This window comes from Furipterus horrens, unplaced genomic scaffold (assembly GCF_987537825.1).
Source record: "Furipterus horrens unplaced genomic scaffold, mFurHor1.1.pri manual_scaffold_8, whole genome shotgun sequence".
NCBI lineage: Eukaryota > Metazoa > Chordata > Mammalia > Chiroptera > Furipteridae > Furipterus > Furipterus horrens.
In genome coordinates, this window is record NW_028327178.1 from 38,062,551 (window position 1) to 38,078,056 (window position 15,506).

Sequence of the window (15,506 nt, forward strand, 5' to 3'; positions counted from 1 at the left end):
TTTTCTGTTAATAAAGGTATACTGCCTATTTTAAAAACAGCATTTCAATTTTTTAAATTATGAAAGTAACATTTGCTCATTGCAGGCAAATCAGGTAATACAACTAGGCACAAAGAAGACACATCATTTAAACCCTCTTCCGAAGATACACTGCTGTTGGCATTTTGTGACATTTCCTTCCAACTAAAAGACATATACTGGAATAAAAAAATAGGTCAGCCCATCTCAGTTTCCTCACAATATAATTTAGGTGTTTTTCAATTTTCTAGAGAACAAGTTTTTTCTCTACCTCCTGGCTTTTCTCCATCAGCTGCAGCAAAACATTGGTTTGCCGTAAGGAAGAGTCTGCAGTGGCTAGAGACTTGGTCAAATCACTCTGTAGGGAATTCATTTCTTTAACTTGTCTCTGGAGAGAAAAAAAAGAATATCTGCTTGAGCTACAGAATATATTATCAGCAGGCACAGGCTTTTTTAATTGCACAACAGTATATAAGTAATTTCAGAGTCAGAATGTTTTCTTGAACTTAAAGATTGTCTAGGGAATTACAAAGTGAGGGGAAATCAGTTCCCTGTGCAGTGCGGGTGTGTTGCCATAGTTTCCTCAGACTACCTGCCAATGGAACAATAATTATCATTGTTGAAGAAGGTGTCTACAATGGGGTCTTCTTGGGCATTGAGGAAGCTATATAATTAAGCTCTGATTTGTGGAGAAGAAAGGTGAATTTTTAACTACATAAACCAGCACCAACCATCAGCACATCCATGAAGATGGAGGTGACCTTCAACAACAAAGCACATAGAGCCTAAGAATGCCAGCCTAGGAGGCTGCCAAAGTTCAGAGACCCAGAACGTTGGATCCTGCTCCTTTGCCTTCGCATAATCAGGACTTCAACAGAGGTGTTACTATCGTAAGAGGCCTTGGAAATAAAGCATATTGCCACCTGCTAAGATATTATTTATTCACTTTTACCTAGTTCTTTTTTGGTGTCTGTCCAGTGTTATTCCACTTAGATCTTACTGTCATTTCATAACTTCTCACACTTTTGTTATTGGTTTAGTACATAATGTTCACCATTGAAAATATATACTATAGAATCTTGAGCCCTATATTCTGTCATTGCAGTTCCCGCATGTGGCCTATATTTACTTCCTAAAAAGCAGGCAATACCTTAAAATGCCCTTTGCTGGTGATTATGATAATGACATTTACATATCTGACACAAAAAGTTATTTAAAACATTATATACTTTGAATGAATAATGATATTATTTTAATTTATCATCTACTTGGTAACATTATTCCTTTAGTACTCTATCAGCCAGGGGGTGGGGGCAATATTCTTTGTTTTCTCTGTAGTTTAAGTTCAGAATCTTTTCATGCAACTGAGGAATAGGAATGACTTTGGTTTTGCATTTAATGCCTCATTCCTGTTTGATTAGAGGGTTCACCGTACAGAGAGGTGCATACTGACTAGATGTACAGACAGGTCTCTGGCTGTGCCATTTAATCAACAGTAAAGATCCATCTCCCTTATCCTACTCATTAATAAAAGTATACAGATCCTAAGTGTGAATTAACCTTGATGGATTCCAAAGTCCTCTCGTTGTCCTGGTTGAGGCCAGTGGCCTTCTTTGCCTGGGCAGCTGCCTCCTGCAGTGTGGTACGAAGGCCAGTGACTTTGGCTTCATAGTCATTTAAAGAATCCTGTATGCTCTTAACAAGTCCATTGTTCTCCATCTGGTGGTTTTCCAGCCAGCTCCTGATCCGATTCAGCACTGTAATACATCACTTTATGTTTCCCACTTCAGAGATGAGTACACTGCAGCTAAGTTATAAAGACTACAGAAGGAGAATTGAGTTTCTAGTCCTTTCATGGTTTTCCTTGAATTTGCAAAGGAAGAAGAAAGGAAACTAACATTTATGTGCACCTGCTCTGTGCACTGTACCTATTGTCTCATTTAACTTCTAAAATAACCACTTGAAAACAGTAATTATTCTCTTCTTTGATGAAGAAATGGAAACTCTGAGAAATTAGCTGACAACCCAAGACTGTATGACTAGTCAGCTTAGGGATTTGAACTAGATCTGCAGACTAGTCAGCACATGCTCTCCTACTATTCTTTCCATCTCCTTGCAGTTAAAAGCAAAGGCTAATTTTAACTTCAAACAACACAAATGCTAAAAGAAACTGTTATTATCTGTAGCAGTTATCAATTACCCATTGATAACATTATTTTACTAGAAAGTAATGAACAGTATTTGAAAAATACTCACAAAACTAATATTTCTCAGTTTTGAGCTAATGAGGCATTTTCCCTAATTAAAACTTTAGATATATTCAGTTAATTTCTACTATATCAGTTTTATTTTTTGTAATAATAGTGCTAATATGCATTTGTAATTCAAACCCCAGTGATGGTGAGGTGACCATTCAAAAGAGATATAATGAGAAATTTGGGAGGAACTGAGTGAAAGAAGAATAAAAATGCAAAATGCAATAAAACTGGAAAAAGAGGTATCAATACCTAACATCTTAGGAGAAGAGCCTTTCTTTCTTTTTCTTTCTTTCTTTTTTTGCATGATGTTAAGATGTTATATTCTACAATCCCTTAGTAACTTGGTTGGGCTACCATTTTCACCACCTAATACTCTAAGAGTAATATACAATGAAATGACGACAACCTCCACCTATAACTGGGGACTCAGTATTGTACTTTGCACATTGTATTTCAAACCAATGAGAATGGACTGGATGCAAGAGTTTGGGAACATCCTTACAGAGCTGAGCTGCTCTTTTTTCAGTTTCTGCTTCTCTCAGGTGCTTTCCAAAGTTGCGGTTCCGCAGTTCCCCGATCATGCGCTCGGCTTCAGCCAACTTCCTGGAAAGATCACCGGAAGGCAAGTTGTTTCCTCCTCCATCTGTCCCAGAGATCTGCCTCAAGAGAACTGGAAAACATGGGGTAGTTTACTAAACTGGGAATTCTGGACCCCAGCAGACTACGTAAGAAAAAGGGAGAGATTTTTTATGGGACAGTTCATATTAGATTTTAGTATCTTTGCAGGGTCTTCATAATGTTGAACTCTTAAAGGAAAATTCTTTCAGTATGCAAAAATGCTATGTAATATGAAAAAATTAATTGGGTCAAGGAACTCTACGTACTGTGCACGTTTCGGATGACACTTTTAATCTTTGTGTCCAACTCTTTTGCGCTTTGGGTTGTCTGATCAACGTTGTTATATAATGTTTGTGCTTTTCTGGAATTTATTTGAACCTATATTAAAAAATAAATGGATTAGCAACAAATTAAGATAACAGCAGGGGGAAATTAACAATATTTTGAAAGCAAAAACATGTTAATGTTATTAACCTAACACATTACCTTTTCTTGCAAAGCATCAAATTCACGATTCAGATTACTCAGTTCTCTTTCTAGATCACCCATTTTTGAGCCCTGGTTTGAAATGGCAGAACGGTAGCTGAGCAGCTGATTCTGAAAGTCAAATACAAAGTTAACCTCATTTTAGAGAAGAAATTTGGAGTAAGTCCTGTCAACTTGGTAAACCTGGTGATGATATGAAAAGATTCATTTAGCAAAACCATGCAAGTTTCACATGGGAAACCATGGTCCTTAGAAATAGGCTACATGAAGAATCTCTTTTCTGATATAAATTGTGATATGGCTCTACAATAAAAATAGCAAAATTTAAAACTGTGAAAAGGCAAGAGATACTTTACTTGCATGAATGAACTAACCTTATAGAAACAGGAGTGATACCCTCTACCTGAGGTACTAATTTCCAGATTCTGTAATAAATTCAATTGTTTTAACTTTATAATGCTAAAAGCAGTGCCTAAGGCTACTTTATTGAAGGAACCATTAGATTAAAAAAATGTTAGAGCAGTAGGGGAACTCAGAGCTCATTGAATTGCATAGCCTTATCTTACAAAGGAGAAAGCACAAGCCCAGAAAGGTTGGGTGGCTTGTTCACACCATGGCTGTGCAGTGATCAGTACTGCTTCAGGACCACTATCCAGGTCCCCTGTGCATTTCGGGGTGCTAACCTGCCTCATTACTTTGAAAAGGTGGCATTGCCATACATAAGGTCTAGAATAGTGATTATTTTCAATTTGGGGGGAAAAATTATTAGTACCTTAATATTTTTTATAAGAAAAAGCAATATTATTATCTCTATTTGTATGTGAGAGCTAGTGTTGGGTAAAAGAACACAGATATACAGCTCAGGTACAAACCCTAGGTTCACTCACTGAGCCTTATCCCTTTCATTACTCTATTGGAGATTATAATATTAAGCTGCTAAATTGATTTATGGTAATAAGTGAGCTAATGTATTATAAAACATCATGCCTGCTCAAGCAATAAAAATGTTAGTTCTCCTCTCACAGTTGTTTTTACTGAGTTTTCACAATGTTTTGGTGATATAGCAAGAAAATAATTCCATTTTAATTTTACTCCTGAAAAACTGAGGCACATCATTTTGTTGAATATTAGCAGAACACCTGAATATAAAGTCCAGTGTAAAGCATGGCTTTCAGACTTTGATCTTGATCTTGGTTGGCATTCTAGAGCTACAACATATTAGCTGTGTAATTTCAGGTTATTACTTAGCTTCTCCATGCCTGTTAAAGAAAATAACACCCTTTTCCTCATAGGATGTTGTGAGAATTAAGTAAAGCTTTTAGCACAGAGCCTGGCTCATAGGATGGGTGCCGAAACTCTAGTGGCTTCCTTTTCTCTAAGAACATAAAGCCCCCATCCCCACAACCCTCCATATTAAGCATGTAAACCATGGACTAAAATGATTTTGATGGGAACCATTTCTCTAGCATTATTTTTTGCTATGTATACTCAGCTATAGACATTAATAGGTTTAGAATATGCTCTTACTTCAAAAGCTCTTATTAAACCTTCCCCAATGCCTCTTTCCCTATGTCTAGCTTACTGAATTCTTTAAACAACACACTTCAAAATAACTCAGAGATCAAATGCATGTCACAAAAAATTAGAAAGTCTTTTGAAATGAATGAAAATAAAAACACAACACTTTAAAATGTATTGTTGGGGGGAAATATTTAGCATTAAATACTTATATTAAAAACAAGAACGATTTTGAATCTGTAAAATAAGCTTTCCTCTTAAGAAACTAGAAAACACATAACAATTTGACCCCAAGGCAAGCAGAAGGCAGAAAAAAATATGGAAGAGAACAGAAAACAATAACATTGAAAACAGAAAAACAACATAGAAAATCAATGGAATAATATAATGAGATTAACAAACCTCTAGCCAGAATAATCAAGAAAAAAAAGAGACAAACACAAATTACCAATATCTGTAATGATTGAGAGGGTATCACTACAAATTTTGCAGATATTAAATGGATAATAAGGGGAAATTATGGACAATTTTATGTCAATATATTTGGTAACTTAGATGAAAAGAAAAATTATTTGAAAGATACAAATTACTAAATATCACTCAAGAAGAAATTGATAACCCAAATAGTGCCATACTTATTCTTAAAAATTAAACTTACAGTTTGTTTTTTAAAATAACTTTCAACAAAGAAAACCCAGGCCCACATGGCTTCACTGGGAAATTCATCAAACATTTAAAGAATTAATGATAATCTTAGACAAATCTGTTTTTGAGTCTCCTGAATGCAAGGTACTGAGCTAACGATGGCTCTATGAGAAAAATTAGCCCAGAAACAGTAAGGGATGTTCACTTGGAAGTGTTATTTTTGTGTGTTTACTAGTACATCCCATCAGTAAAAATGTATTATTCTAAGTGAAATAAGTCAGAAAGAGAAAGACAAGTTTACTGTATAATTTCACTTATTTGTGGAATCTAAAAAAAAAAACAAAACAAATGAACAAATAAAACAAAACAGAAAACAGACTCATAGATACAGAGAAAAAAATTGGTGTTTGCCAGAGGGTGCAAGGTGGGGTAGGCGACAGAAAAGGTGAAGGGGATTAAAGGGTACAAACTTCCAGTTATAAAATAAATAAGTCATGAGGAAGTAGCAAACAGATTAGAGAAAATAATAATACTGTAATAACTTTGTATGGTGACAGAAGGTAACTAGAATTATCATGGTAATCACTTCAAAATGTATATGAATATTGAATCACTATGTTATTATCTGAAACTAATACAATATTGTAGGTCAATTACACCTCAATTTAAGAGAATCTAATTTTCATTTAGATCAGAGGAAGGAGGAAAGCCCCACCCCCACTCTAGCCTTAAATGGAGTCAACCCCTCCTTTCCTGCTTGAGGAATATTCATTCATGCAGCATCTATTCAACACTTATCTAACCTGGGCCAGCGTCGTGCTGGACCTATAGGCTACTTACCCTCAGGTCCTTGGTCTGGGTCTCCAAGTGCCCCATCTGTTCCAGAGTGTCTGCACTGACACTCAGGCCCTGCAGCTGAGACTTGACGCGGTGAAGCTCATCAGCCATGGTGGCCAGGTCATTCATGAGTGTCATAACACAGCTGTCACAATCTGTAGGGGCCACAATCAAAGGCAAGTGTTCTGCAGGCTGGAGTCACAGGAATGCAAACACAGCACAAGGGCTATACAGCCCAGTTAATATGCACATGGATCACCGCAGGCCAACATCACCATCCTAGACTTCTCAGGGAGGGATGCACACTCTGAAAAAGGGAGATCTCTAGACAGGATGCATTTTAAAGAGAAATGGTGGGGTGAGAGAAATGGGTGAAGGTGGTCAAAGGTACAAATGCCCAGTTATAAGATAAATAAGTCCTGGAGATGTAATTTCAGCATGGTGACTACACTTAACAATACTGTATTGAATATTTGAAAGTTGCTAATAGTGCAGATCTTAAAAGTTCTCATTACAAGAAAATAAATTCCCAACTATGGGAGATGATGGATGTTAACTAAGTTTATTGTGATAATAATTAATAGTCTTGCAATGTATGTATATGAGATCATTTTGTCACACACCTTAAACTAATACAATATTATATGTTAATTATATCTCAATAAAATGGGAGTAAAAGAAGGAATGGTGAGTTTATGTAAATTATTGCTTATTTTATATGTGGGAAAGCTAATACGAAATAGCATTTAGTTATTTACTGCTATTTACCAGGCATTATGACAATCCTAATGAGGTTGATACAATTATTATGTCCATTTTGCAAATAATGAAACTTAGGCTCAAAGGGGTAAGGTCCCTTGCCCAAGGTCATACAACTCTAATTGATAGAGGCTGGATTTGACCTTAAATATTCTCCTACCTCCTCTCACGTCGCTTTCCCATACTGCAAACTGCATGTTCCAGCATGGGACTCACGTATCTTAAGCAAAGCCCTACAACTTGGAAAGAAAAGGTGTTTTCTTTACTCACCATCACATTCTTCTCCAGGGCCGCTATCTTTGGGTTCTTGGTTTATGCAGTCTGAAATGAGGAACGACCGAAGATGGTGGTGTTACTAAGCTTATTCATCACCTGTGTTTTGACTTGGCTTTCAGAAAAGCTAGTTTTGCAAGATTTGAGTCACCAAACTGTCCATCCTCAGTGGCTCTTCCCTCATGCCACACAGAATTCAACCAACCCTTATCCCACACAACAGCCTTTCAAATATGTACTTTCCAAATCTTCTCTTCACTGTCCTGGTTTATCAGTTCTCCTTCATGAGACATGGTTCTAAGTTCCTTCATAGTCTCACCCTGTTTCTGAACAAACCGTAGCTTGTCTATTGTCTTCTAAAGATATAAGTCCCACATGAGGACTTACAGCGACATCCTGCCACAGACTGTCAGACCACCTAGTTTAAACACTAGAACTCAGTGCAGATAGTATGAGCAGTCTTAGGAGCCACATTACTCTCCTGATTCATATTGAACTTACTGCTAAGCAAAACCTTAATCTTTTTATACCTCCTACTACTAAGTCACATCTCACTTATTACATAGTTAAGATTGATTTTTTTTTCATTCATCTATAGGACCTTATGTTTATCCATAATATAATATTGTCTAGTCAGAATTGGCCCATTATCCCAGGCTGTTGAGGCCCTTTTTTTATTCTAAATGTGTCATAGGAGGTCTTTGCTCTCTCTGAACTTTGTGTCATCTGATACTGTATTTCCATTCAAATCAGCAGCGTTGAGCTGATATTGAAGATGATAATCTATTTTCTATGCATTCCTTTGGGAACAGTCACTTGACCAAATCTAATCCACACATCCAGGGTTTTGTTTATCATATAAATGAAAGACTTTAAGGGTTTTGCACTGAACTTTATCAATGGCATTTTCCTGAAAAATCACATTAATATTCAAGAAAAAGGATAGTGTTCCTTTTGATTCCATCTTGTTCCTAATGAACCCACACTATTCCCAATAATTACCTTTTCCTTGATATGTAAAATCCACCTCAATCATGCCACCCACATCCTAGGTATTTATTGCTATTAGAGAAAGAGTACTTTGACTTCTTCAGATACATACATAAAGAACACTGATGTGACAATAACCTTATGGAAGAGAGGTCTTAGCAATATCATCAAAATAGGGTACGAGGTTATTTTGACTATAAGTAGTTGAGTTTTAAAAACAATTTACTTAAAGTAAGTTTTAACAATTTACTTCAAGTAAGTTGTTCACCAAAGTTAAAAAATACTGCCTAAGCATTCCACTGTCTATCAAAATAAGGAAACAGTTTGTCAGCTGAAGTTGGGCATTATGCTTCCTGAAAATGTTCACTTGGGTTCTTCACTTGATACTTGATACTGTAGAATTCAAGCAATCCTTCTCCCACACACCAGCTTTTGACTTTGAGTGGTGGGCACACAATACAATGTAGTATGATAAATGCAGATTAGCAGAGGTATGAGTTGATCTTACCTCCAGTCAGGGGGTCACAACTGCCCAAGTGGCCATTGCTATCACAATTGCAGGGCTGGCAGCTACCTCCGAACTTCTGGGGATTCCCGAAATATCCTGGTGCACACCTACACAAAATACAGAAAAGACATGAAACAATAAAGTACCTAGAGGAACACATAGGTACTAAACTTATAGACCTTGGTCACAGAGAACATTTTATGAATTTGCTTCAAAGGCAAAGGAAGTAAAGGCAAAAATAAATGAATGGGACTATTAAACTAAAACACATCTGCACAGCAAAAGACACTGACAACAAAACAAAAAGGCAACCAACTGAATGGCAGCTCCAACAAGGGGTCAATATCCCCACAGTATAAAGAACTCATACAACTCAACATCCCCCCCCCCACAAAGAGGCAATCAAATTAAAAAATGGGCAGAAGACCTGAACAGACACTTCTCCCAAGAAGACATACAAATGGCCAACAGATATATGAAAAGATGCTTAACTTCACTAGCTATTAGGAAAATGCAAATTAAAGCTACAATGAGATACCACCTCACACCTGTTAGAATGGTTATTATCAACAAAATAGGTAATAACAAGTGTTGGAGAGGTTGCAGAGAAGGAACCCTAATTCACTGCTGGTGAAATGTAGACTGGTATAGCCACTATGAAAAACAGTATGTTAATTCCTCAACAACTTAAGAATAGTCACCATATGACCCAGCAATCCCTCTTCTGGGTATCTACCCAAAAAACCCAAAACCATTTACAGTATTCCCTCACTTATCACAGGTATTATGTTCTAGATACCCCCTACCCTGCGATAGGTGAAAATCCACGAAGTAGGAACCTTACATTTATTTTAGTATTTATATATATTTTAAGCTTTATAAACCCTTCCCACACACTTATAAACCATTCCCAGTTCCTTATGAACCTTTCCCACTCCCTTATTAACCTTTTCCATACTTTTATAAACATTACTTATGTTCTTAAACATACTCTACACTCTTAAACCTACGTAACTTTAACAACATACATATACAGTACTGCAAAATCCCACAATATAGTGAAAAATCCGCGATAAATAATTAAATATAATATTTTTAAAAGTCCCGCGATAAGTGAACCGCGATATAGAGGACTACTGTACTTCCATTTGCAACAACATGCATGATTCCTGAGAATATTATGCAAAATGAAGTAAGTCAGTCAGAAAAAGCTAAGAACCATATGATTTCACAAATATGTGATATAAAACTGAAACTCATAGACAAAATATAGACATCATGGTGGTTACCAGAGGGAGGGGTGTGGGAGGGGTAGTAAAGGGTAAAGGGGGCCAAATACGTGGTCACAGAAGATGATTTGACTTTGGGTGGTGGGCACACAATGCAATGCACAGATCATGTATCACAGAAAAGTACACTTGAAAACTATATGACCCTATATACCAATGTCATCCCAATAAATTTAATGAAATTAAATTTAAAAAATAAAGTGATTATAGGTAGGCTTAAAAAATGACAATTTAATTTTTAAGTGTCCCTGATAAATGAGTATAAATAATTGATATCGTAACATTTCACCCCTGAGTGCATGTCATTTTAACATTCTATATGACAAATGGGAAGTACATAAGAAAAGTCTCTCTGCTACATACAGGAGTGCCATGTCCCAAGGAAAAGCATTTATATAAATGTTTGAATTAGGCTATGCAATAGCTGCTTTTTCCATGAAACGGCATTTTGACAAGAGGTAATCTATAGTTATTCAGAGTTGGCAGACATTTACTCTAAAAAGAACAAAGGGAACCTGTCACTTCAAGGAAAACAATTGATAACAATTGTTGCCAAGGATAACAATTGAACTTTCAGGCAAAAATTAGATTTTTAGAAAACTGGAATTCACTACCTGTGTTTGATACTTCATAATTTTTTTCTAATAAAACAAGTGGTGATATTGATGAATATATATTTTTATATTATATAATAAAATGTATAGCTATTTTTTGGAAGAAATATATGACTCATTGAATCAATATTTTCCAAATCATCAATGTATGATGTTATATACATGTGTAAAAGATCCATTCAAAGTGCAAGACTAGCCAATAGATTTTAATGTAAGAGAGTAAAAAAAGTTCATTAATGTGATTTCAGATTCCACATGGCAAATAACTTTTAAGGAAGCACAACTTATTAAATTTGGGGGTAGTATAAAAGGAAAATATCCACAATCATCTGAAAAAGCTCTAAACATTATTTCTCTCATTTTCAACTACATAGCAATGTGATGCCAGATTTTCTTCATTTATATTGTTCAAAACACATAAGAATGAATGCAGTGTCTATGCACTGAACCCAGCCTCAAAGCTGGCCAGACTCCCCAGCTCCTAGCTCACCTAGTCTTCCCCCAGGACCCTCTCTCCTGTTTGCTGTAAAGGCCCTCTATATCCCTTATACAGCACTTTCCATCGACTACTTGATCATCCAGCAGCTCTTGGTTCTAACTACTGTTGTTATTGCCGTTAAACTGAGGCACAGGTAACTCTCATTAACCTGGCTGGTAAGTGGCAGCACAGAGACTCAAACCAAAGTAGGCCAGCTCCAGAATCCAGCCTCCCACCTGCTGTATTTCACTATTTCTGTGCTGGAACACTCTCCAGTTGAGGGAAATGCTGTATCTTAAATCCAGAGCTGGTTCTTTGGTTTGAGGTTAAACCATATTTTCCAAACCAGTCAAAAAGACCTCTTGCCCCTCCATTAATTCCTTGAAACTAAGACTTATTCTTCTAACCTTGCCACTAAACCCAACTATGGGCTGAATCATGTTTTTCCTTCACCCCACCCACCAAAAAAATACAGAAAAGAGGAGAAACAGTCAAAGAACTCACTGTTTATTCCACCTAATTTTCCCAACCTTAGGCCCCCTTTTTGGGATATTATAACCCTACCGGAGGAAGACTGATGCAGATTTTCAAGAATGAATGTGTGTCAGTACAGAACTCTTTATGGCTTGTGTGAGAATGTGAGAGTGGGATGCAGGCAGAGCTTGCTTCCTTCCTCCTTGACACCCAGGACAACAGAATCCTCAGTTACCCCTATAGCCAAATAGCAGATGAACAAAATGCACATAGGAGTCAGTGGTTTGATCCATATGGAAATCAGGGATGGCTGAGGAAGCAATGCGCCCCAGAGCAAGCTGTGTGCTGGGAAGCCTTTCCTATCCACCCTCCCCACTGGCTGCTCCCTCCCTTGCCCAACTAGCTCCTGTATATGGTCCTGCTTTTACTCTATACTGTCCTTGTCTTTATCAATGCACAGTTAACGTTTGTGCTGGGATTGATGCCTGGCACAGAGTGGGTACTCAATAAATGTTCAACAAACAAAAATTTTTGACACTAAAATGGCATTTATCTGTGAAAATGTTTTTAAAACTTTTAAAGAAACAATAGCTTGCTTTCTTGAGACATCAAATGTAACAAACATAAGCCAAGAGAAGATTTCTTAATTAAGAATTTCTCTTTTCAGATCATCTGCCTGCCAGATGGCTGTCTCATCCAGCCCATTGTTTCTGCTTTATCATTTGTGAAGAACCATAAGACTGAATTAGGATGTTTCTCCCAGGTGGGGGCTCCCACAGCTTTTAAATACAGAGCCTGGAAGATCTTCCCAAGCCCCATTCCCAACCCCACCCACTCTTTTAAAAATGTATTGTGGTGATATTGGTTAATACAATTATATAGGTTTTAAGTGTACAATTCTATGATACATTATCTGTATATTGCATTGTGTGCCCACAATCCAAAGTCAAATCTTCTGTCACCATCAAAAGAAATCACCAAAAAAACAAAACAAAAAACAAACAAACAAAAAAAACAAGGCAACCAACCAAATAGGGGAAGATATTGGCAAACAACAGCTTGGACAAGGGGTTAATATCCAAAATATGTAAAGAACTCATACAACTCAACATCCCCCAAAACAAACAATCCAATTAAAAAATGGGCAGAGGACCTGAACAGACACTTCTCCCAAGAAGACATACAAATGGCCAACAGGTATATGAAAAGATGCTCAACTTCACTAGCTATTAAGAAAATGCAATTCAAAGCTGCAATGAGATACCACATCACACCTATTAGAATGGCTATTATCACAAGATAGGTAATAAGTGTTGGAGAGCTTGTGGAGAAAATCAAACCCTCACTCACCCCACCCATCTTTGCTGTCTAGTATAGCTGTCCCTTCCACCCCTCAGCCTTCAAGGATGGTTGGATGTCTCTCCTACTGCAGGCTGACTTTGCCCAGTTATGCTTTCTCTCACTATTTTAACAGCTCGTTTGCTTGTTGGTCTACACTAGACTGTAAAAACCCTTGAGGGCAGAGTCTGTGTTCTGGTTGATAACGTGTCTCTAGTGCTTAGCACAGCACTGGGCATATACTGAGATCTCCGTATACTTTTTATTGCAGAAATGAATGAATAACAGATGTGAGGTAAGTGTGGGCAACGTTTGCTGAAATGGAAAATAGAAGAACCCTGAATTGCTGCTTTTTACTGTAGGACAGTTAGGAGACAGTTAGCGATTCCAATAAGAAACTCTCCCCTTCCTCCCATGGTAGGTACCCCTAGGCCCTTTCTTGCATTACCTCCCCGACCTGAGCCACCTTCCCCCTCCACCTTGCAGCTTCACTGGGTCCAGTCATCCCTTTAACCTACATAAGGCCCACCTTGTCCATAAAATGTTCCAAATAACCCCAGTCTAGAGAAGCCCTGTCTTATTATAAAATTCAGTTGAGTTAATTTTCTGTTTTATTAAAAATCGTTAAAACTCTCCTAAAGTTTATCCAGAAAAATAGCATGCCAGAATGAACAAAGCAAATATTTTAAATAAAGGTTACAGGGTGGAGTCTTGCTCAATCCAAGATTCACTCAAAGACATTTTATACTTTCAGAAATGATACAGAAGTAATAATGGCACAAGAACCAAATAAAACTTATGGAAACAAATCCAAGTTTTATGGGAATTTTGTGCACCGATATTTAGCTTTAGTGAATTCAACTAAAGATATTTGGCAAAAAGGAGCGAGCATAAGCGCGTGAGAGTAAGAGGAAAATCCAGCTGGAGTGTGTGTCCCCATTCACTCAGTGAGCACACAGCCTGCAGTGAGCATGGCATGAGGGATGTGAGGCTGCTCCTTCCCAGTTGGTCCAGTTTCCTTGTGCTTCTCCCACAGTGAACAGCTCCCCCTGCTGAGTGTGGTCTGGGGTGTAACCAAGTGGTATGTGATTTTCATGCAATATGGTGCCTGGATTATTGAGAGCTGGGATATTGGGATGGTCAAGGTTATTGTAGCTCTGGTCCATTTTTGTCTTACATGTTGACCCCAAATCTATCTACCATGTGAGATGCAATACCTGAAAAAGTATGCTCCAAATTTTCACCAAAATGAAGATTTAAAAGTAAGAAATAAACCATAAAAGTACCAAAAGAGAATATGCATAACATTTATATCCCCTCTCTATGCCTGACACCAGTAGCTGAAATCCCAAAGGATAACAGAATAGATATAAATATGGTAAAACATAACTGTTGCATATCTAGAATCGACAAAAACAAAATAGAAAAACTTACAAACAGAAAATAAACTGAGAAGAGTACTTGCAACTTAAAGTATTAAAGATTAATTCCCTCTAAAAAATGTACAAACCAATAAAAAACTAAACAAAAAAAAATTCCATTTGAAAAAATGAGTAAGACCTAGATAGCAATCCAAAGAATAAGATTTACAAATGGTTAATAAGCACATGAAAAAAAATCTTATCTGATTATTAAACAAATAAATGTAAATTTGAATGACACAATGTTTTTCTATTAAATTGGCAAATATTTGAAAAACTGACCATTTTTAGTATTCACCGTGGGCAGGCAGTTATTCTTTCACTGCCAGTAGGAATGTAAACAAATGTGAAATTTTTGGAGGGCAATTTTGCAAAATCTATCAAAAGCCTGAAAAATTTACTATCCTTTGACCCAAGGGATCTCCTATAATTACATCTTGAGGATTTATATACACAAACATTTAGCTAAAAGGATCTACTTTTGGTTCTTTTTTGAACAGAAAACTGTAAAACTATATTAAAAATCAGTAGTAGGGGGTATGGAATTTCAGTGAAAATTCTTGGTACTGACAAACTATCATCGATTAATACTTACTGATATGGAAAGATATTACTAACACACTATAATTAAGAAAACAAGTCAAAACAGAAAGTAAAATAGAATTTACTTTTGTTTTTAAGAAGTCTGTGTGTACAGAAATGATCTGTAGAATATACGACAAGCTTTTAACAGTGGTTTTCTGCAGGTAAAATGATTATGACTAGGACTGCGAGTAAGCAGGCATGTAGAGGGGTGTGGTGAACCATTCTGGTTCTTTGCTCACTTGCATTACATCATTTTTACAATAAATATGTATTGATCTTATGATGAAGTCATTTTAAATTTAAAAACATGTTGCCCATGATTCATTTGTGATACTGTTACTTTTCCAAGTGCGGGTGTGCTACCTTCCTAGTTAGCTTGTAATGCCTTCTGCAGTCT

General features: G+C 36.8%; 1 protein-coding gene across 2 annotated transcripts in view; it reads right to left on the minus strand.

The window, feature by feature from the left end:
• LAMA3 (laminin subunit alpha 3) overlaps nucleotides 1-15,506 on the minus strand; it is a 267,981-nt gene that overhangs the window by 43,364 nt on the left and 209,111 nt on the right. For both annotated transcript variants that reach the window (XM_090285716.1, XM_090285717.1), the window contains 8 exons: nucleotides 8,911-9,017; nucleotides 7,410-7,460; nucleotides 6,384-6,535; nucleotides 3,381-3,491; nucleotides 3,161-3,272; nucleotides 2,779-2,946; nucleotides 1,579-1,775; nucleotides 290-406 (listed from right to left, as the gene is read on the minus strand). In XM_090285716.1, the coding sequence (XP_090141842.1) occupies nucleotides 290-406; nucleotides 1,579-1,775; nucleotides 2,779-2,946; nucleotides 3,161-3,272; nucleotides 3,381-3,491; nucleotides 6,384-6,535; nucleotides 7,410-7,460; nucleotides 8,911-9,017 (1,015 nt within the window). The remainder of the gene's footprint in view (nucleotides 1-289; nucleotides 407-1,578; nucleotides 1,776-2,778; nucleotides 2,947-3,160; nucleotides 3,273-3,380; nucleotides 3,492-6,383; nucleotides 6,536-7,409; nucleotides 7,461-8,910; nucleotides 9,018-15,506) is intronic.